Below are 19687 nucleotides of genomic sequence, written 5' to 3'. Positions count from 1 at the left end.
TAAACTCTTACCAGTCTTACTTGTCAAAACATTTGCTTTTTATAAAGAAATGCAATTAATATTATGTAGAATTCAGTTAAGCATCAATCTAAACATATAAAGTGTCTCTGAAGCAGAATTAATACAATAATTGACATATTTGGCTGTTATTTTATTTTTTGTTTTTTTCAATCACCATTCAAAACTATACCCATGAGAGTGCATTCTTTGATTTCTCAGTTTCTCTGCTGTTGTCTGTGTATCATCCTGTCCTGCTCAAACACTACACTATAGCCTATAATTGCAGCTGCTACTGACACAATCCAGCAACTCCAACCTGACTGAAACAATGGAAGAAGATTAATGAGTATTCTTTGACAGATAGTCGCAGTCAATAGGGTGTTTAGGGATGTAATCTGGTGCATCTGGAAGAAATAAAGTCTGCTCTTTTCATCCTTAGGCCTGATCATACCAGTACCTCCCCTGTTACTACACTCCACATGGGGGACCATAACCTGACTTCTGAAATACCATGTTGCAAAGCGATGCAGGAAATGAGAAGACGATTTTAATCCACAAATGCTTGGCTATGTAATCTGAAATAATATCTTGACAAAGTGACAAAAACTGACAAAAAATGAAACAAAATGATATGGGGAAAGCATGCATATAGAGAATAGCACAGCAGGTAAATTGGGTGTGCTAATTGGAATAAATAAACAAGATTACAATGATGCCACACACAGAGTTTACAGAGTTGTGTATTTACAGATGCAAATGAACTGCAACACATCAACAATGACAAATAACCATCAAACATTTGATTTCCCAAACAGATTTGACAAAAGAAAATAAATGGAAATGTGAGTCTTCTTGAGTCTATTTAAGCTGTAATGGAAACCACGGCTTTTGCTTTGTGCATGCTGTAAACAAAGACTTAAAAAGGCATGTAACTTTTCTGGTGTGGTGTGCTCCCTGCTTGTTTCGATGGAGACTGAATTGCTTTGCCTAAAATGTTTGACAGTATAGCATTAAATGTGTTTACTTCCACGGAAACAAGCAGGTGCCACCAGGCCTGGCAAAGCTACAGTCAGGCCAGTGATGAGCAGCCCCACTCAAAGTAGGATGCATGTTTTTCAGTCAAGAAGTAGGTGTGAGTATGCAACATTAAAAGAAGAATCTAAACCAGGTATGCAGGTATCCAAAAGCAAATCACTCTTTTTAAGTTCTGTTCAAATCAAAGTGAATCCAACAGCGACATGTGAATAATAAGATGCTTACATAGCTGTGGATATGTGCTCCCGCATCCTCTCCACATCGCCCCGGGATACTGCTCGTCTCCTCTCGCTCCCAAAACCTCAAGTGGGACGGGCAAAAGACGAACAGGGGGGAGAAGCATTGGCCCCGTCTCACGCTCCTTCACTTTTAATGAGCGCTGCGGCCGAGGCAAGTCCAGGTGGAGCAGTGCACACACCAGACGCGCTGCACTCGTGTCATCAGGGGACGCAAATGTGGTGGATTTAACTTTGAACATCTAAAGGATTAAGCTGTTTTCAGGTGAGTAATTAGAACTTTTATTTTTGCAACCTATCATTAAATATTAAAGTGCCTTTGCGTGCCATCAGTTAATAATTTCTAACTAATCGCTCACTGTTGCTGTGCAGAAACACTTGAGATAAGCTACTACATGTTTGTGCCATTTTAATCATCGTAAGATTGAGTTTTTGCGGTCTGTCTTTAAACGGTTTAAAAGTTTCACATGTCAGCGCAAACTGAGTGGGGGCATTGTGCCAAAGTGCTGCCAATTCATGTTTTGGTTTTGCACTGTTTATTTTCCAAAACTAATACTGAAAAGCTCTTTATTCTCCAAGGTTCCCTCACTCATTCATGTGAGTAGCTGCGCAGGTTCTCTTCTGATTATAACGAAGTGTAGAGCGAACTATTTTGTTTTTGTTTAAGTGTCTTATTTTTTCAATTACGCACGGACTGTCTCGCTGAAAGCCGCACATTTTTAAACCAGTAGATAATCGTTTCTACTTAAAATGTGACCTTCCCCCGTAGAGGCTAGACTTTCTTGCGTGATTATGTTTTGAAGGCTTATTAAGCGCAGGTGGTCTCTCCATATACAACATGTCCAGCAGCAGCAGTACGCTACAAGCTCTGGCTTGCAACGCAACCTGTGCCAAGAATTAAAGTAATTCAGTCTGCGTTCAAAAAAACAAAAATTGGCCTAGAAGCACCCCAAAAAGCTACAGAGATGACCTTGTAGAGACTTGTTAGTTTTCCTGTGCGTCTGATCTCTGCTGGTTGCTTGCTGGCTTGTTGGTACAGCACTTGGCACATCTACCCTCGCTAGTGCGTTTCTGACACTTCTGAAAGCTAGAGTTTAACACGTCTTGGCACCGGGTGTGTGTGCGTAATATACCATTCACGCAGCAGCACTGTAAAAACTGCTCTCACTGCTTCTCATATGGCTTCCTCAATGGGCTAGTTGACGGAGTTGACTTCATTTTGGCCTATGTTGTTTTCTGTTAAATGGGCTACTCTTGGACCGAAGTTGAATTGCAAATAAAGTTTAATTTGCATTTTAACATTTTATGGCTTTTGAGGATTTTCTTTCACCTAGGGCCAGAATATGATAGGTCCAACACTTCGTTTAAGTTTATTGTGGAGTGGAGAGAAAAACTGCTTTTGGCATAACATGAAATTGGTGATTTTTACTCCCCTGTATGCCGTGCAGATTCCTTTGAGGCCATGCTTGGTGCAGGTGTGTGTAGTCTGGTTCTATTGTGATTCATCCTTTGAAAAGGCACTGAGCATCCTGTTTGTATTACAGCTGCTGGGACGAGGCAGGTGTGATGTAGTTACCTGTGTTATCAAATCTCTGCTGGTGCAGTTCAAACCACAGTGAGGAGACGGTGTTTGGGAATATCACCCGTTGCCATGTGATACAGGGAAGAACATAATCTTGGGTGGCCTGCCACTAGAGGTTGGAGTCATGTACAGCGTCAGTTGTGCTGTGAAATTGATTAACCAGGATACTTATTGCCTTTTCTCTGTTTGTTAATCACAGATATATCAGATATTTGCATTGGAAGTATATTGATGATTTTTTTTTTGTTCATGGAATGATTATGGCTGTAAGAAGCAGTTCTTCAGTGGCTGTTCTGGTCAAAGCCTGATCTTGTCAGATTTCAGAAGTGAAGCAGGGCTGGGCTTGGTTAGTACTGGGATGGGAGACCACTGGAAATATCAAGTACCACAGGGAGGTGCCAGTGGCAAAAACTGTCGTTGTCTCTTGAGGCAAGACACTTCACCCACGCTGCCTACTATGAAAGTGGTGTGTATGTGAGTGTTGGTTGTGGTCGGAAGGACCGCTGGTGCAGATTGGCAGCCTCACATCCATCAACAGAGCGTGGAGTAAATGAATAAGCATGAATAATACTGTAAAGCGCTTTGGGTGTCTTGAAAGGCGGTATATAAATCCAATGATTAAAGTTCTTGTGGCTGAAGACTGGTACAACAAAGGCACAAACGGTAAATTACCCTCCAAAGTGGCACTGTTAAGTGTGCCTTTTAGCAGTATTCTAACAATAACAATTAGTCATTTTAATCACTGGGGTGGGGATGAGGTATGTAAGGTTTTGTAAGGGCATAGTGCTTTTTTTCATTAAAAGTTCTCACAAACACTTAAGTGCATGTGATCTTAAGGCGTTGTTCACTTATAGAGAAGCAGCTATCCCTTTTTGTTTTTATAGGTCAAACATCACTGTAGTTGTGTTTTTTTTCTGATGATTTCTTTCTACGCCCTCTCCTGTTGCACTTAGCTTGTTAGGCTACTGGCCAGTTCAGCAATGTTGTATGGTTTAAAGATTCTTGTAAAGAGAAAAAGACAAGTAGTGTTGAAGGTCCTGAGGTTTTCTTTGCTTCATGACCAAAATGAATTGGATTATGAAAGAGTACATCAGAGGGCGAGGTCTTATTAGAAGTCACGCTTCACAGCAACACATGGGTTCCGGTTTCTCTCTATTTCTGGGTGGGTTTCCTCCATCAACCTAAAACATGCAAACTAGGCAATCCTCCAGTTACAGTTGTCTTGACCAACTGTAGCTCAAGATGTGGCAATGGATCACTGAGCACTGTACAGCAGTAGCTCACTTCTCCTGACATGTTGCCAGTAGCATTGGTTGAAGGATGGGTCAAATGCAGAGAATTAATTTCTCTCTCAAGAGCTTAATAAAGTATTCTTTAACCTTAAAATTATATACTGGCTGAATAGACATTGTTTATAGTTGCATACACTGGGGATAACATATGGTAGAGGGATGCTGAGTTCAGAACTGCCAGACAAAATTTATGGATGTGAGGTGTGTTGGTATGAAAGAAGAGAATGCAGCAGAGAAAGTTAGATGTTGCTGTGACAACCTTGGAGAAATCAAGAGCATAATAAGAACATGAACAAATTCTTTGGTTGATCATGTTTCAGTATTGTATCTCTACTCCCCCTGCGGTTTATATTTTGACAGCCTTTGTTTAGCGTTAATTTCTTCATATAAGAAGTATAGTAGCCTGCTTGTAGTTTGCGTAGCTTCTCAGTCTGGGTTGTTTTGGTGCGTGTTAATCCACATTGTAGAGAATGTGATCCTGTAATGAGCTACTGTTTAATACCTACAACTATGTGACCCGTCTGAGAGGACGGAGTTTGCACAAAGTGGCCACTTTGCCCTTTGCAAAGAACAGTGATTCTGAAACTTTTTACACACAAGGACTTACTTTAACTTTCAACATAATGCTTTATTGAGATTATAGTACTAAAACAGTGAAAAACATATGAATAGAGCAAAAACATTTATATACACAGGAGTAAAAACGGTAAAAGGTTCCTCTATCAGGAGTAACATAAGAACATTATGCAGTTCAGTCTGGACAGACTCAAGAGGAGAAATGAATGCACTGAGGAAAATGAATGAATGCTTAGACATAATGATGAGCGGTGCACTGGAGGTGCAGAGCCAGATATGACAGAAGACTCTTCCCCCAGGGTCTAGACACTGGAGTTGGTTAAAATAAGCCTTGAAGAAATTAATGAATCCTGTGCAAAAGTGATGCTGGGGAGGAGGAGTACTGCTTGATGATAATGTTAAAATAAACAAATAAAAAGACAACCCAGGACTAAACCAGAACCAAAGCAACCATGCCAAAATATAAACTTCTTCAGTGAACAAGGTAGTCACTATACTTTTGCCAACTTGGCCTGCATGTTTTGATGGGAAATTCGAGTATCTGGAGGACTCAGGCACAGGGAGAACATGCAAACCACACTCTATAAACCAGAAACAGGAATCAATTGCATCTTGAACGCAGAAGAATAAAGATTACTCAAACATTCATGAATCAATCAACAAATGCACATCTCCTTTAAAAAAAAAAAAAAAGTGACACCTTTTATGTCTTGCTGCAGCTGTGAATTCAACCTTGCTTGTTTGTTTTCCATTGGTAATTGTTAGCATTTTCATGGTCTATTTACTCCATGGGCCCCTTACAGTACAAACCCATTTTTCTTCATACCACCCTATGCTCTGAAGCCTTGTTTTTTCCTAATACGGAGCAGAGCAGCATACATATGTACAAACTGACTTGGCCTGTGATTTATGACAGCTAAGTGGACACTGCATGAATAGCCTGTCATGTCATTACATTCTTCAAAGTTATCAGAGCATAAGATAAGTTAGGCCACACTTTGTCCATTTGTTTGCGCACCGTTCACTATAGTTGAATGAATGACTGAAGTCTCCAAGGATCTATTATGCACTGTACAGGAAACTCCCAGGCGTGTTTGTCCAAGGATATCATTTGGTTTTCATTGCACGAGAAGGGGGCACTTAGAGGCTTGCAGCGAGAATAGAAATTAAGATGTCTCAGATTATTTGCATTTTTGTCTGTGTGCTGGTTACGATGGTCATGTAAAAAGGAATAGTTCTGCTTATTGCTGCAAAGAGTATTGTTTATTATAATTATAGTGATGGACAAGCACTGCTATGGAATAATGTATGAAGACGTTCAAGCTTTGTTTGACCTTTGCTTGAGGAATAACACCTCCATGGGGAAGACTGTTGGAATTACCATCTTATCCACTGGTAAAATGGGGTTAATGAAAGAGGCCCATGGCCTTGACACTGGTTATGAGAAGCTGAGGAGGCTGATGACTCTGCTGTTGCGGTAGTGGTAATTCAGCACACTAGAGGCATATAGCTGGAACTATGGGATCAAGGAGAGAGAGTGCATTTGGTATGTGATGTATTAAGAGGTGATAAAGTGAGAGGCAGCCAGGTGACATGACTTTTTGTCTATAAATGATTCTGTGGAAGTGTGCATTATTGTTGAGACAGTCCAGGCCACAACTAGCCAACTGGCGCCTCTGCTCAATTTAATTTCTTGCCAGCGACTAGGTCAGGAATCAGAATACACTAGATGGTTTGCAAGAACCCCAGAAAAGGGAGTTCGGGCACCAGCCAATCAGCGAAAAGCCATACATTCTGTGTTGGCAATGATTCCCGAGACTGAGGATTTAAAGCCGGAACAAAGAGAATGATCAGTGAATTTTATCTAGGGGAAAGACATTATTGCCCTTCTTCCTACGGGATTTGGGAAAAGCTTAATGTACCAGTTAGCCCTGTTAGCGGCACATTACATATGTCACGAATAGCAAATAGCAGCGAGTGGTTAAATGAAAAAAGTACCCACCTACCGTTGAGCAAATGAATTCTAATGGTCAGACAGTTTCCACAAAGTGAAACCAGCTGATGAATCAGGCTAGGCGACAACACCATGTTTTCATGAATACTAAATATGTCAATTGGCCATTCAGCCTGGCTCTTTATATGCAAACAGCTAACATAACTGATACATTTATATTGTTATTTGACCAAAATAGAAAATGTGTATGGTTAGATAAAAACACTGCACCATCTCTGGGTTGTGTTGATAAAGCTCCTCTGCGTATGTTTCTGTGACCCTTCTTCACTCTGTGCTTGTACGATCTGCCTCAGCTTGCCCACAGTCATTCATTTTTCCTTTAATGACAAATAGGTGTGATGTTTCTGTCAGCTTCAATGGAAACTTGATGTCAGTGATTATGAGTGTTCATGTGAGGGAAAGTCCTCAGTGCCATATGCCAAAAGTCATATATAAAATAACTTTATGATGTAGTGTGTGTGGCATTTGTTGATAGTCAAACTGTTACAACACGCTCCACATGCAAATCATTGAGCTACAACTGATCATTCAAAGATACAAACTATGATAATGATAATTATAAACATTATCTATTCTGTAGTACACTACTTTTATTGTAATTGTAGTTGGCTAATTGCATAGGTTACTTTGTTGGTTTGCATAAAAGTAACATTACTGAAAAATTGTTGAGCATGTGTATGAGTTAGGGAAATGGATATGTATTCATGGATTTCAGCTTCTTATGCTGAGCACTGTTCACCATCCAAAATTGGTAATTACTATGGCAACTTGGCAAATGTTTAATCACTCTTAGCACCCATGAATTTGGTTACTCAGTTGGTCAAGGGGTTGCACCATAATTTGACAGTTGGTGGTTGAATTGCAACTCTCCTGTTGAGTCCTTTTGCAAGACACCTCAGACCTGATCTATATGCCCTTAAAAGTATATTTGTGTGAGCGTTTTGAGCATTACACATACCACTCATTCACTGTAGCTTTAAATCACATTTCATTTTCATATGCATCATTAAGGTCAAGTCAATACATGTATTCTATTTGCTTACTGATGTATTTGTACTTTATAGAGCTATCCCTCAGTTGTGGGCGTGTTGTAGTGACAGACATGACTTAGGTCGTGTTGGAGGTAGACTTCTGCTCTGCTCCCTGTTGAAATTAGAGTTTCCAAAGCACACCAAATACCTAATATTGCATGCGCTATTTATCATTAAGTAGGTGGAGACAGTACCCTGACCTACTTCTGTTGGTCTTATCGCAATGATTTATGCTTTAACATGAATGAATAGTGAATGAAAAGCAGAGGCAGTCAGAGAATCTACTGTAAACATGTCAAACCTTGATGTGGTCTCTGGAGTTAAACAAAAGTCATTTGACAAAGTACAGAACTGTTTAGGCCAGTTACTGTTGCTATATTGAGGTTAAACCTGATATATTGGCAAAATTTAAAGATACATTATGAAACTTTCTGAAGGTGGCATCATGTCACCTGCATGCTTTCATGGTAATTGAAAGTTAAAACCATAGTTAAAACCAGACTTTGGAACATTCTTCATAGAGCTGGATAAGTTGTATGCCAGTGGAACAACATACATGGAAACAAGTAGGCAGAGGCCCTCCTCCAGGCCAAATAAGTAAGGCTGCATCTTTTTTAGTGCACCAAGTAAAACGATAAGCTTTTATTTTAGTACATTTTGAGCTGAAAAGTTACATATTGTGGATTTAAGCTTCAAAACATTGATATAGTTTAAATTATCTGTTTGCAAAAGGGGCATTCATGTGTTATATCAATATTACTGATCCATTTCTTGTGTTAATACCATACTAGATTCCAGGTTGGAGTTGTTTTTTTTCAGGTTATGTTTTGTTCACCGTTTGTCTGAAAGGATAACTCCAACTATTGTGATAAAATGTTCAGGAAGTTTTGAAGAGCCCCATGTGATATCCTTGGTCTCAGATTGTGTATATATTGCAGATACAGGTTTCTGTGTTACCGTCTCTTATGGCAGGTGCAGGATCTGGGTAGGTCCCACTTGCCTTATTTTCTATGAAGATATTTGGTGGTAAAGGAGCACTATGTAACTTTTCTAGTGGTAGTGGTACATACTTTTCTTCAGGAGATGCTATTCTTTGTCAGGAATTTCCCACAGTATAGCAGTAAATCTATTATTTAAAGCATGGGAATATTTCAGGTAAAGCAATAACATCCCCAGAAAAGTTATGTAGTGCACCTTTTATTACTATATTGTCTTCTCTAGTGTACAATAACAGATATTACTTGAACTTGTATTGACCCTGATTTTAGCTTTGGTACATATAACATGTCTTTAGCTACTGTGAGAATCCACCTGAGACTGTAGCTTCCTTTAGCTCTGGGAAGTGTACATCAGTGGTTTGGCCTTGTCGAGAATATTTGTAAGACTCAAATAGAGTTCAAGGTATTTCAAATGCCCAGGGAAAGTTATAATGTTGTACGGAGATAACAGTTCTTATCTGTGCTGCTTCTTTTAGGACTTCACTGCATCAACATGAGAGCTTCACTATCTACCATCTGTTTAGGTAAGTGTACTCTATCTCGCATACGCTGTCAAATCTAAATACTTCTTATTTAATATTTGGTGTGATCATAAAAGGCCATTAGCACTAAGGCTGGGTATCATTAAGAAGTTACTAATACGATATATACCTCGATGCATGGGCCACGGTACTATACTTATCTCAATACAGTGAACTTTCGATTCGATACAGTTTAATACAATATATATCAAATTGATTTGATAAGATTCAATAAATAATACAGGCCAAATCATGGCTGTGATACTAAAAGTCTTTGTTAACCACTTCTTGTCCAAAGTTAACATGAAACACACCCATTTTAATCATCAAAACAGTGAAAATGTCAAATGTGCTGCATAAACAAATCTCCTTCCACTAAACAAGCAACAAAACTGTAGCGCTGTAACAAAATAAATTTGTAAAATATACCAAAAAACACTCTTGGTGATGTATCGATACAGCAGCCCACGACATCGATACTGTATCAGCACATTAAGTGATACGATATATCGATATTTTGATATTTTTGCACACCCCTAATTAGCACCATTCATCAGAGTGTGAAAATAGATGCATTTTGTAATATGTTGGCAGGGCATCTGATGTAAAATCTTTGTCTCAAAGCTATACATTGTCCATAAGACAGGTATGGAATAGCCCGACTAAAGCAGTGTTGATCAACTCGACTGAATGATATCACCTATACATTTTAGAAGAAGTTTCTTCTTTACGAATGAAAAGCATCGGGAAGCAACTGTCAGTGAATGACAATGTCATCCAATCAGAGACAGTGAGAACCATATGAAAATTACTGCCTGCGACTATCACAGACAGATGTTCTTCAGTCATAGTTCAAAATTAGGCACAATGCCTTTAAAATTAGTCTTGTTTATCAGTTTTCAGTTTAGACTGGTGACAAAATTGCCCTTGAATTTACAACTTCTCTGTAATAAAGCCATTCTGACTCTACGCTGGTTCATATCTCTTCTGTTCTATTCTTTTCTATGGTTGCGCTAACAGCCTCTCCCATTGCACAGTGTAAACAGTTATTTGATTTTATGGCTTTCCCTTTCCCCACTCTCCCTGCACACAGCCCTGCTCCTGTCCTGCGCCTGCCGGGCCAAGCCAAACGGATCAAAGAGCAAGAAGCCAAAGCAAGGTACCCCCACCATTATCATAACCAGCACATGCCTCTAATCTCCAATCTGTTTAGGACTCCGCCTCTGTCCATTGTAGCCCTCTCATACTGACCTGATGTGTCCATATAATAAATATATGAAATACACTCTGTGATTTGGTGTTTTGTAGTGGTGCCAGCAATTGAGTGCGACGTCAGAGCAGGAAAAATCAACCTCCCAGAATTCATAGTGAAGTGTCCAGCTCACTGCAAAGAGACCAAGCAGCAGGTCTATGGGACAGGGGTGTTCGCATCCATCTCCAGTATCTGCAATGCCGCTATTCACAGGTACAACTGTAATGAGCTAAGGTGCATTATGTAACTTCTCTGGTTTAGGGCTTGTCTCCTGCTTGTCTCCATGGAGATGTTATTGCTTTGCCTGAAATATTTCACCATACCTTATGCATAGACGGGGACTTGCAAGTCGTGATTTGGACTCGAGTCAGACTTCAGTCACTATTTTTAGGACTTGAGACTTGACTTGATAAAATGGACTAAGACTTGAGACTTGACTCGGACTTGAGGCCTTGGACTTGTGAAGACTTTAGAAGCATTTTTAAATCTGAATTCTTTCTATTCTGACTGTAATGATTCACTCCAAGACATTTAAAAAGGAACATTTTGCATTTCTACAACTCTTATATACTCTATAAATGTGCATATATAAATATACTAGGACTTTGTAAGTACAATTTACCTTAAAAGTCAAATAAAGTGCTAAAATCTAAGCTATATTTGGTACTTTGCTTTAAAGTTTAACTTGACATGACTTGAAGCTCAAAGCAGATGACTTGGGCCTGACTTGGACTTATGGGCCAGTGACTCGAGCCTCGACTTGGACTTGCCTGTATTTGACTTGGGACTTGACTCGGACTTGAGGTCAAAGACTTGAGACTTACTTGAGACTTGCAAAACGATGACTTGGTCCCTCCTCTGATCTTATATTTTACAGATCTTTTTATAGCGTTACACATTCTTATAGTGATGAGGCTTGTATCTTCACAGATTGGTCTGGTGGCATTACCTGACTGACATCGAGATAGATAAGTGTCCTCTCATACTGTGGAATATTTCTGTCAAAACAATAAAATCTCTATGGAAACATCCAGGTGGCAGACCCTTCACTGAAAAACTTACATAGCTCACCTTTAAAAGTTTATAAGTTAAAAGCTAAAATAAAATAATTCCCAATCTTAACACTAGTTCTTGGTATCTTATTGCAGTGGAGTCATCACAAACACGGGAGGAAAGGTGATCGTGAAGAAAATGGCGGGACAGAGCATTTACAAAGGCTCCAACTCAAACGGAGTGAGGTCCCTTTCTCTGCCCAAGTGGAGAGAGTCCTTTGCAGTCTATGGTACAACTTTATGTTCATTTCATTTATTAATTTATTCGAATTAGGACAGTGCACATTAATCAATGTGTCCACAAATGGCTTCAACATAAATATACCAGAGTTAACACAACAGCTAATTCTCATCCATTGTCCAAAGGCACGTAAATGCATTAAACATTCCATTAGACGACAACAGACACATTCCTTGACATTAAACATTAAGCCAACTAGACCACAGACATGAAAACACATCTGAGACATTTACATTAAAAGAAAGAAAGCACAAGATTCTTTTGTCTCTCTGAAATGTGTTTCTTTTATTTTCAGTTGGAAAACCCAAGAAAGGGGTGATATATCCATCTACACTGGACTATGTGCCTTCAAGACCCACTTACGTGAAACCAAGTAGGACTTCTGAATGCTTATTGAAATTATTTAGGATAACTATACATCTTAGCACATATACATTTTATAAGCAGCTCTCGAGATCAAAGTAAGTATGCTTTGTGCTGCTTGCATCTAATTAGAAGACATTGTATTGTCTGAAAACAACAAAAAGGATGCGTATTAGCATGCTAATTACTGTTAGCTGTTTGTTAGCTGCCACAGACTACTACACACTGACATCTGAAAATTGTGAAAAGTGCTTATAAACTCATCATGGTGAGTAATTAGGATATTCGGAGTGCATAAGTTAAGGGAGGAATAACTTCAGACCATGTACTGCAAACCTTTAACATGAATTAGTTCTGACAATACAATTATTTCTGAGCAATAAAAAAATGAATAAATGGAGGATGTACATGTTTATTGTCATATTGTGAAATATTCCACTCCAACAAACAATAAGGTTCAACACTGAACCATGAAACACAGGTAACTAAAGACCTGGAACCACACTTATCCTCTTTAAAAGTTTTGTTGTCCAAGGACCAGGAGGTGCGCTTGGTGTGAGTTGTGGTTTGTATTATAGTGACAGTAAAACTCCACTTTGGCCTCTGAAAGTTGTGAAAATCGTTTATAAACTCATCACAATGAATAATTTGGATCATAAATTATAGACTAGGGTTGCATGAATTTGGAAAAAATGCACTTTTTCTCTGAAGTATTGTGATTAGACTTGTGATTTATGTTTCAGAAAGTAGGATTCTGTTCTAAGTGCACATTGTAAACAGCCCCAACATTTGAGAGAAGATTGACATGAAGTGATAAACTAATAGAAGAATCTCAAGCATTTCAGAACATGTTTTCAGAACAAAATTTTCTATAAATATTCGTGTAAATGAAGGAGTGGCTCCTTGAAAGTTTAGCCTTTGAGTGCTAATAATAGTATCCTTACATGACTATGGACAAACAGCAAATAAAATAGTTTACATCTATGCATCTTTTAACAAATTACAGCATTTAAAATTCACTTTCAAATGAACAGTCGCTGTAAGTAAATATTTCATAATTTTGACTTCCTCCTCTTCCAAACTCTTTCTAAACCTGGCTCTTACCTGGACACCTTGTAGTTTCACATACCTGCAGCAGATGAAACTTTTTGAAGTCGGATATTGGTCTGAGCATGTTGAAGTTCACGGGGGTTAAACCAGGAGTCAGCACCGCACAGTTTACTGGAGAATGACAGGAATGCATTACACCAGTGCTATCGACACCCTCCTCATAAGTCTATACCAAACTTTATTTTTCAGGTCAAAAAGAGGTCAAGACCCAAGTAGTTTCAACCCCACCTCCCCCCACCACACCGGAGCCCACAACAACCACCACCACACCGGAGCCCACGACCACCCAAACCACCACAGAGGCCCCGACAACCACCACTGCTCCCCCCACTACCACCACAACCAAGGCCAGGGCCGCTGTGCATAAAGTCAGGGACGCAGGTGAGCTAAAGAAAGGGGACAAAGCAAAATTTCAATAGGTCAGTATATATGTACAGTCATTTGTAGTCTGTAAGTAAAGACAGGCTTGCACAACACTTCAGTCCTCAGGTAATTAGAGTAAAAAAAACAAAAAAACATCTCAGCTCAGTTGAGGAAGAGATTGTTAGTCATCCATATTGGTAAATGAAAAAAATTGGTAAGATGATAACAGATGAGATGTTCAGCTCACAACCCAAAACATTCCTCCAGCCAGGTGCTTCAAACCAACTCCTCAAGATGTAGAGATGATGATATTTTGTCCAAAAGGCATTAGAAGAAGAATGGTTCAGTTCAATTCAATCATTATTAACACATGATATCTGGGTCATAGTATAAAAAAATAAGAATAAAATAATAATGTAAATATACAGCGCATGTTATAATGTTTACAGACAAGACCGCTAGTGTTTCCACAGCTCAGAGTTGAATCTGACAGAGCTCCTCACAGGACACACTGAATGATTTGATTGCCCATTCATGGCTCTACACATAAATGAATAAATACAACATGATTGTGACAACACAGGATCGCACACCACAATTTACAAACATTTCAACCTCAGCACTTTCAGTAATATTCTCAAAGAGACATTAGAGGGCACTGTGAAACTCTCCAAACTCTTTATCTTGTAGTTCCAAAGATGCACAGTATACAAGGGTGAGCAGAAACTTGAAACGTGCTTAAAAACTAAAAGTGCTTAAAACTTAAAATTTAAAAAGTGCGATTTTGACATCACTGGAGCACATGGAGAACTTACGGACAAGCATATTGCCGTGACCATAGAGCTTATACATGTCTCTGTCATCTGAGAGGTCACTGGTGACATAATGTCCAAGATATTTGACCTCATCTGTGAGTTGGAGGGCACTCCTGCACTCCCAATAAAACAGGAAAGGATAGCTTTTTGTCCACCTTTGTTTTTACAATCATAATGTGATTTTTCAGAGCATTGTAATGTTGTGTTCAAAGCCATACTGAGAACAGATATTTAGAAGCTGCTGTAGACCTGCACTTTAAAGACATAACACTTCTAGCTCAACTGCATACATAGGACGATTTTTACAAAATACACACATGTCTACAAAAAACAATGAATATTCAGTGGCAAAATTATGAGCATTTTACTGTTTGTAAGCCAGCCAGTCGATGCCCGATCTCATCAGATGTCAGGAAGTTAAACAAGGCCGCACCTAGTTGGTACTTGGACTGCTTTGAATACCAGATGCCACAGTGGAGCAGCAGTGTCTATGTTCAAAATATCATTGTGTCCTTGAGCAAAACACTTGACCCACATTGCCTATGGAGGGACTGATGGTGTAGATTGAGAGCCTTGCTTCCATCAGTCCTTAGGGGCAGCTGTGGCTACAATATTAGCTTCAGACCACCGCGTGTGAATGAATAATGCAAAGTGTAAAGTAATGTAAAGTGTTACGGGGTGCCTCTAAAGATGTTCTATAAATCCATGCAATATTATTTTTATTATTCAATCAGTTAAATATTTTCTATGTAGGTTGCCATATGGTTTTGTTTCACTCAGCAGTAAGTTTATTTATCTTACATAGGAATGTATAATCTGTGCAAAAGCTCTGCACATGTATTTAATTATTGAGTGGTATATCTCTGAAACAGCCAGTGCAGAAGAACAGTGTTGTTTAAATCTGTTCTGTATGATAAAACATGTGGAGAATATTTTCAACACATGCTTTCTGTTTTATGTCTTATATTCAGCCTGAATGATGACAGATGAATTCCCAAAGAAAACACCATCATTTTTTGCCTGAATAGTTCCCATTTGGGCGCATTACCAAAATGCCTTTACGCTGGTGGGCTTTTTCACATGATCAAATCTACTGTATGTGAAAAACTTTGGCCACTGCGCTCTATAAACGCTGTATCTGAACAAAGATTTTCATTTTGCTAAAAGTGAGCGATGAAAACCACTGATTGCGGTTGGTAATTGCCCAGTCACAATTACAACAAATTACAACTAGTTTAGATGAAGCTGGTGCCTGCTTGTGCATGTGATCAGTGGAGCTTTCATCGCTCTAATTAAAATGAAAATATTATCAGATCTAAACCATCTTCTCCATTCGGATAAAAGAGGGGCCCAGTGTGTAGACAATGGTGCAGTATCTAAAGGTATGTGTGTAAATGAGATGGGATGAGGGCCAGACGGTGCCTTGCCTTTCATTTTGTGTAACTTTATCTTTCGGCGTCTCCGTCTTGCCGTGTCTCCCCATCCAGGCAGCAGTCACCCGTACCTAGCCTCTGTGGCAGCAGCGAGTACAAGTAAGTAGGTCCTAAACAGCAAGGGTCAAGCATGGTTTATATTTGGGCTAATGGGGGCATGAAATGTGTGAATATGGTGATGGGTTTGCATGGCTGGTCTTGGGATTGAATGTGTCTTTAACATTGTACATTCATGGCATTATGAGCAATGCTTAGACTATGCTCCACCTTGTGATATCATGACGTTAACAGCTACCTTCTACCTTTAGTTTAGTAAAACTGATAGGGGTGAAATTATCCAAATGATTCTAGTCAAGTTGTGTGGAGTTTAACACAGTGGAGCACTTCCTGTATTACCACATTGACATCACAAGGTGGAACAGAGTGTTGTATTTGAGAGAAGAACATAGCCTAAAAATGCAGAGTTTGTGTGTTAAACAAGTGTAAATGAAACAAAACACAACTCTGGGTATGTTTTGTTGAGAAAACAACATTATAGCATAGATCACAAAATAGCAAATGGGTCCTTTAAGTGCACAGCCCGAGCTGGTGGCACAAATCGGGCAGCAAGTGATAGGGGAGGAGCTTAGTCACATGGGAGAAGCTTGGAGTAGAGCTGCTGCTCTTCCACATCCACAGGAGCCAGCAGAGGTGGCTCAGGCATCTGTTTTAGATGTATCCTGGATGCTTCTCTCTGAAGGTGTTCCTGGTGTTCCTGGCTGTTCCTGGCATGTCTCACAAGAAGAGGCCCCTGGGAACAGACTATATAAAGCTTTATAAAACAGTGTCAAACCAATGAGAGAAGGCTGTAAGGCTGTTTAACTCATGCATTACAGTTTGTTACATATGAGGCAGTTGTTCATAATGTTATAATTGATCAGTGAACTTGTGGGTTGCATGGTGGTGTTGCATGGTGGTGGTTCTTGTCTTTTAAAATGAAGTCTACAAAGTGAATCCTCTTTGACATCTTTGTACACAGAAATGCATGTATTCAGTGAACATGAGTGAATGCTTGACTGTCATCAACATCTCAGCTTTGTAATCTAACTAAACATTATCCATAAATGAATGAATAGATCTTACTGTCTCAGATGTCTTCACCAATAATGCCCTACAAAGACCATAAGATCACAAAATCCATTGTTCAGTTCGGCACTAAGCAAGCAAAGATTTCTTTCCCTCCAAGTCAAGTGGTGTTATGTAGTGAACAGATGTTATAGCAAGGAATGGATCATTAAAATTACGAGCTCTCCAGTTTTCTTTAACACAAGACAATTACAGTTGACCTTTTTCATAAAAGACTTGACAGTAAAAATTATGATTTCCACTTACATAACAAGGACTTTCTGGAGCTTTTCGACCTTATTTACATCTTCAAGGATGAAAACTAAATTAGGAAATCATTGCAATATTGACTACCATAAAAGTACTTTCTCTTCAGTAAAGTCCTCTTACAATATTTCCTTTAATGCCAAGATATGTGAAATAGTAGTTTGTGAACCTAAGCTGACACCTGCATGTCTCTGGGGATGTTATTTCTTTGCTAGATAAGGTTAAGGATATACTGTGGATATTTCAGGCAAATGACATCTCCATAGAGACAAGCAATTGACTGACAACATTTGTAACATTTGTAAATACAAAATGTGCATTTAGCCGTGGCTTTGTGGGGCAGTAGAGCATGATACAGCAGTGCTACTATGATAGGTCAGTCACATTATATACACTGTGTTTTAATATCACCACTGGTACAGGACAATCCCAGAGTGGAGCAGGGAAGAGTCCTGTTCACGGTAAGGTCTCTCCTGTCACTGTGAGTACATCCTTTACACCTCCTCATACTAAAATGATAACTAAACACAAACATCTTCAGTCTTCAGAGGAGGAGCCTATCCCGGCCGCTTCCCACAGAGAATCAGTGCAGGTAAAACAAGCTCCATGTTTGTAAATGCTTCGTGGAAACCTGCTTTGCTTAATATTGTCTGCATGGCATCTGTGCACGTTGTTCTGCCAATTTAATGTGATTGTTTTTGTCAAGAGTGAATCTAATAATTTCTAATATCGACTGTCTTTGGCCCATTCACACAAGACAAGGATTGTTTCTTGCTGTGTATATTATAACAGGGTTTTTTTGTTTAAAGCCATTTTGTCGGTATTCAAATCTCAATAGGGATATAATTTGATTGTATATGAATGCCAAATACAATATTTTATTAGGCTATTTCTTGCTATGTTTACCTCCCAAATTGTCAAAGCACATTCTTAACTTGTGATTTTTTGTCTGCTTACATGAGAAGCTCAGTCCAATTCTGATTAAAACCATAGAGCGATAGAAAAAGAAAGATTAAATGCAAGAAAGGGGCCACACTGAAACTCCACAGACACAGAAACGGTTTGATTGTGGTCCATTACGTCTTCTACATTTGCTGCACAGATGTGATCCCTGTCACTACACCCCCATTGGGACTGCATTAAGTAACATGTCACTCATTTTGGATCCTGCAGGCCTCCGTAGACAAGAGACCTCAGCAACCATAAGGAGACAGCCGTCCTCTCCAGTGGGGCCAGGTCAGAATCATCACTCCACATACACACATGTTGAGTTTCCCTGCTCTGTGCGGTCATTACATTGGCCTACATTCATTTCCTTTGGACTGATACTAACCTTAACCACAATTACTACTTGTCTAACCTTAACATAAACTTTAACCCTAACTTTAACCAAAATTAACCCATACCTTAAAGGTTTTCTCATGGTGGGTTTACCTTCTTAGCCTAGAATGTTCCACAGCATGGCATTAAACTCATCACTGTGGAAACTCTAGTCTAGTCTCCACCTTTAAGCCAAGCCATAGGTCAGATTTTTGGAGAGAAGACACCAGTCACAGAAAGCACACATTTTTCACAGTAGAAAAACACCAGCTTGATACGTTTAATGTTATACTTAGGAAAATTTCAGGAAAAGCAATAACATCCCTATGGTTGCTCGAAAGGTTACATAGTGCACCTTTTACAGGTTGTGATGAATATTCCAGGCTTTACTCATACCCAATGTTTTGTCTCTATTAATTATAAGGTCGAAGTGACTGTACTGTATACATATTTCAGTTCTCATGATGTGATAAATATGCGCTCACACACACAGGGGTAAAAACAGGTCAAGGGCATTCTTACATGGAGCTTGAATTTAGACTGACATGGTAAGTTGGGCCATGGAGTCCATACCCTTTTAAGCCCCTTAAAAAGTTTCACCCCGGGTCGCAGTTAATCCACTCCCATCAAGTATCTCTACACACACTTAACCACTGTCAGCCTCGTCTTTCTCTGTGTCCATTTTCATCAAAAGAAAAAGGCCACATGACGCAACTAAGTCTTGTAAAAGTCATTTCTATCTGATGTTATTATAAAACACTACTGATGCTTTGACTTAGCCTCATGCTAAACAGATGGGAGGCGTTTTTACAGAGCATGACATCATAGCTTCATGCATCTACTTTACACTACAAATGTTTAATGTGGTGAAATGACCTCAAATCTGAATATTTATTTTGATTTGAGATGTTTTGAGTTTAGATTGATTTACTTATTAAACCTTTTGTTTTGTTTAAAAAAAAATGACATGTTTTAATACAGATGTGTTATAGAAGCTAAATTATATATCGCCAGTAGGATTAGAAACTTGCACTTTTATTTTATTAAAAATGTCCTACCCTATTGGCGAATTTGTGGTCTAT

At 39.1% G+C, this 19687-nt stretch overlaps 1 protein-coding gene across 2 annotated transcripts in view; it reads left to right on the top strand.

The window, feature by feature from the left end:
* Positions 1–1401: 1401 nt before the first annotated feature.
* The window catches only part of vit (vitrin), a 39065-nt gene continuing 20779 nt past the window's right edge, over positions 1402–19687 (top strand). The window contains exons 1-11 of one of the 2 annotated variants that reach the window (XM_020921284.2): positions 1402–1536; positions 9241–9288; positions 10379–10444; positions 10594–10750; positions 11686–11819; positions 12126–12203; positions 13493–13684; positions 15969–16013; positions 17708–17746; positions 17827–17877; positions 18459–18521. In XM_020921284.2, coding sequence (XP_020776943.2) covers positions 9258–9288; positions 10379–10444; positions 10594–10750; positions 11686–11819; positions 12126–12203; positions 13493–13684; positions 15969–16013; positions 17708–17746; positions 17827–17877; positions 18459–18521 — 856 coding nt within the window. In that variant the 5' untranslated portion in view covers positions 1402–1536; positions 9241–9257. The remainder of the gene's footprint in view (positions 1537–9240; positions 9289–10378; positions 10445–10593; positions 10751–11685; positions 11820–12125; positions 12204–13492; positions 13685–15968; positions 16014–17707; positions 17747–17826; positions 17878–18458; positions 18522–19687) is intronic. The other variant, XM_020921288.2, reaches the window with a different exon arrangement.

The sequence above is a fragment of the Boleophthalmus pectinirostris genome, unplaced genomic scaffold (assembly GCF_026225935.1).
Source record: "Boleophthalmus pectinirostris isolate CB_2022bp ecotype Guang Dong unplaced genomic scaffold, ASM2622593v1 HiC_scaffold_5, whole genome shotgun sequence".
NCBI classification, from domain to species: Eukaryota; Metazoa; Chordata; class Actinopteri; order Gobiiformes; family Gobiidae; genus Boleophthalmus; species Boleophthalmus pectinirostris.
This window is presented reverse-complemented; position numbering and strand designations above follow the sequence as displayed.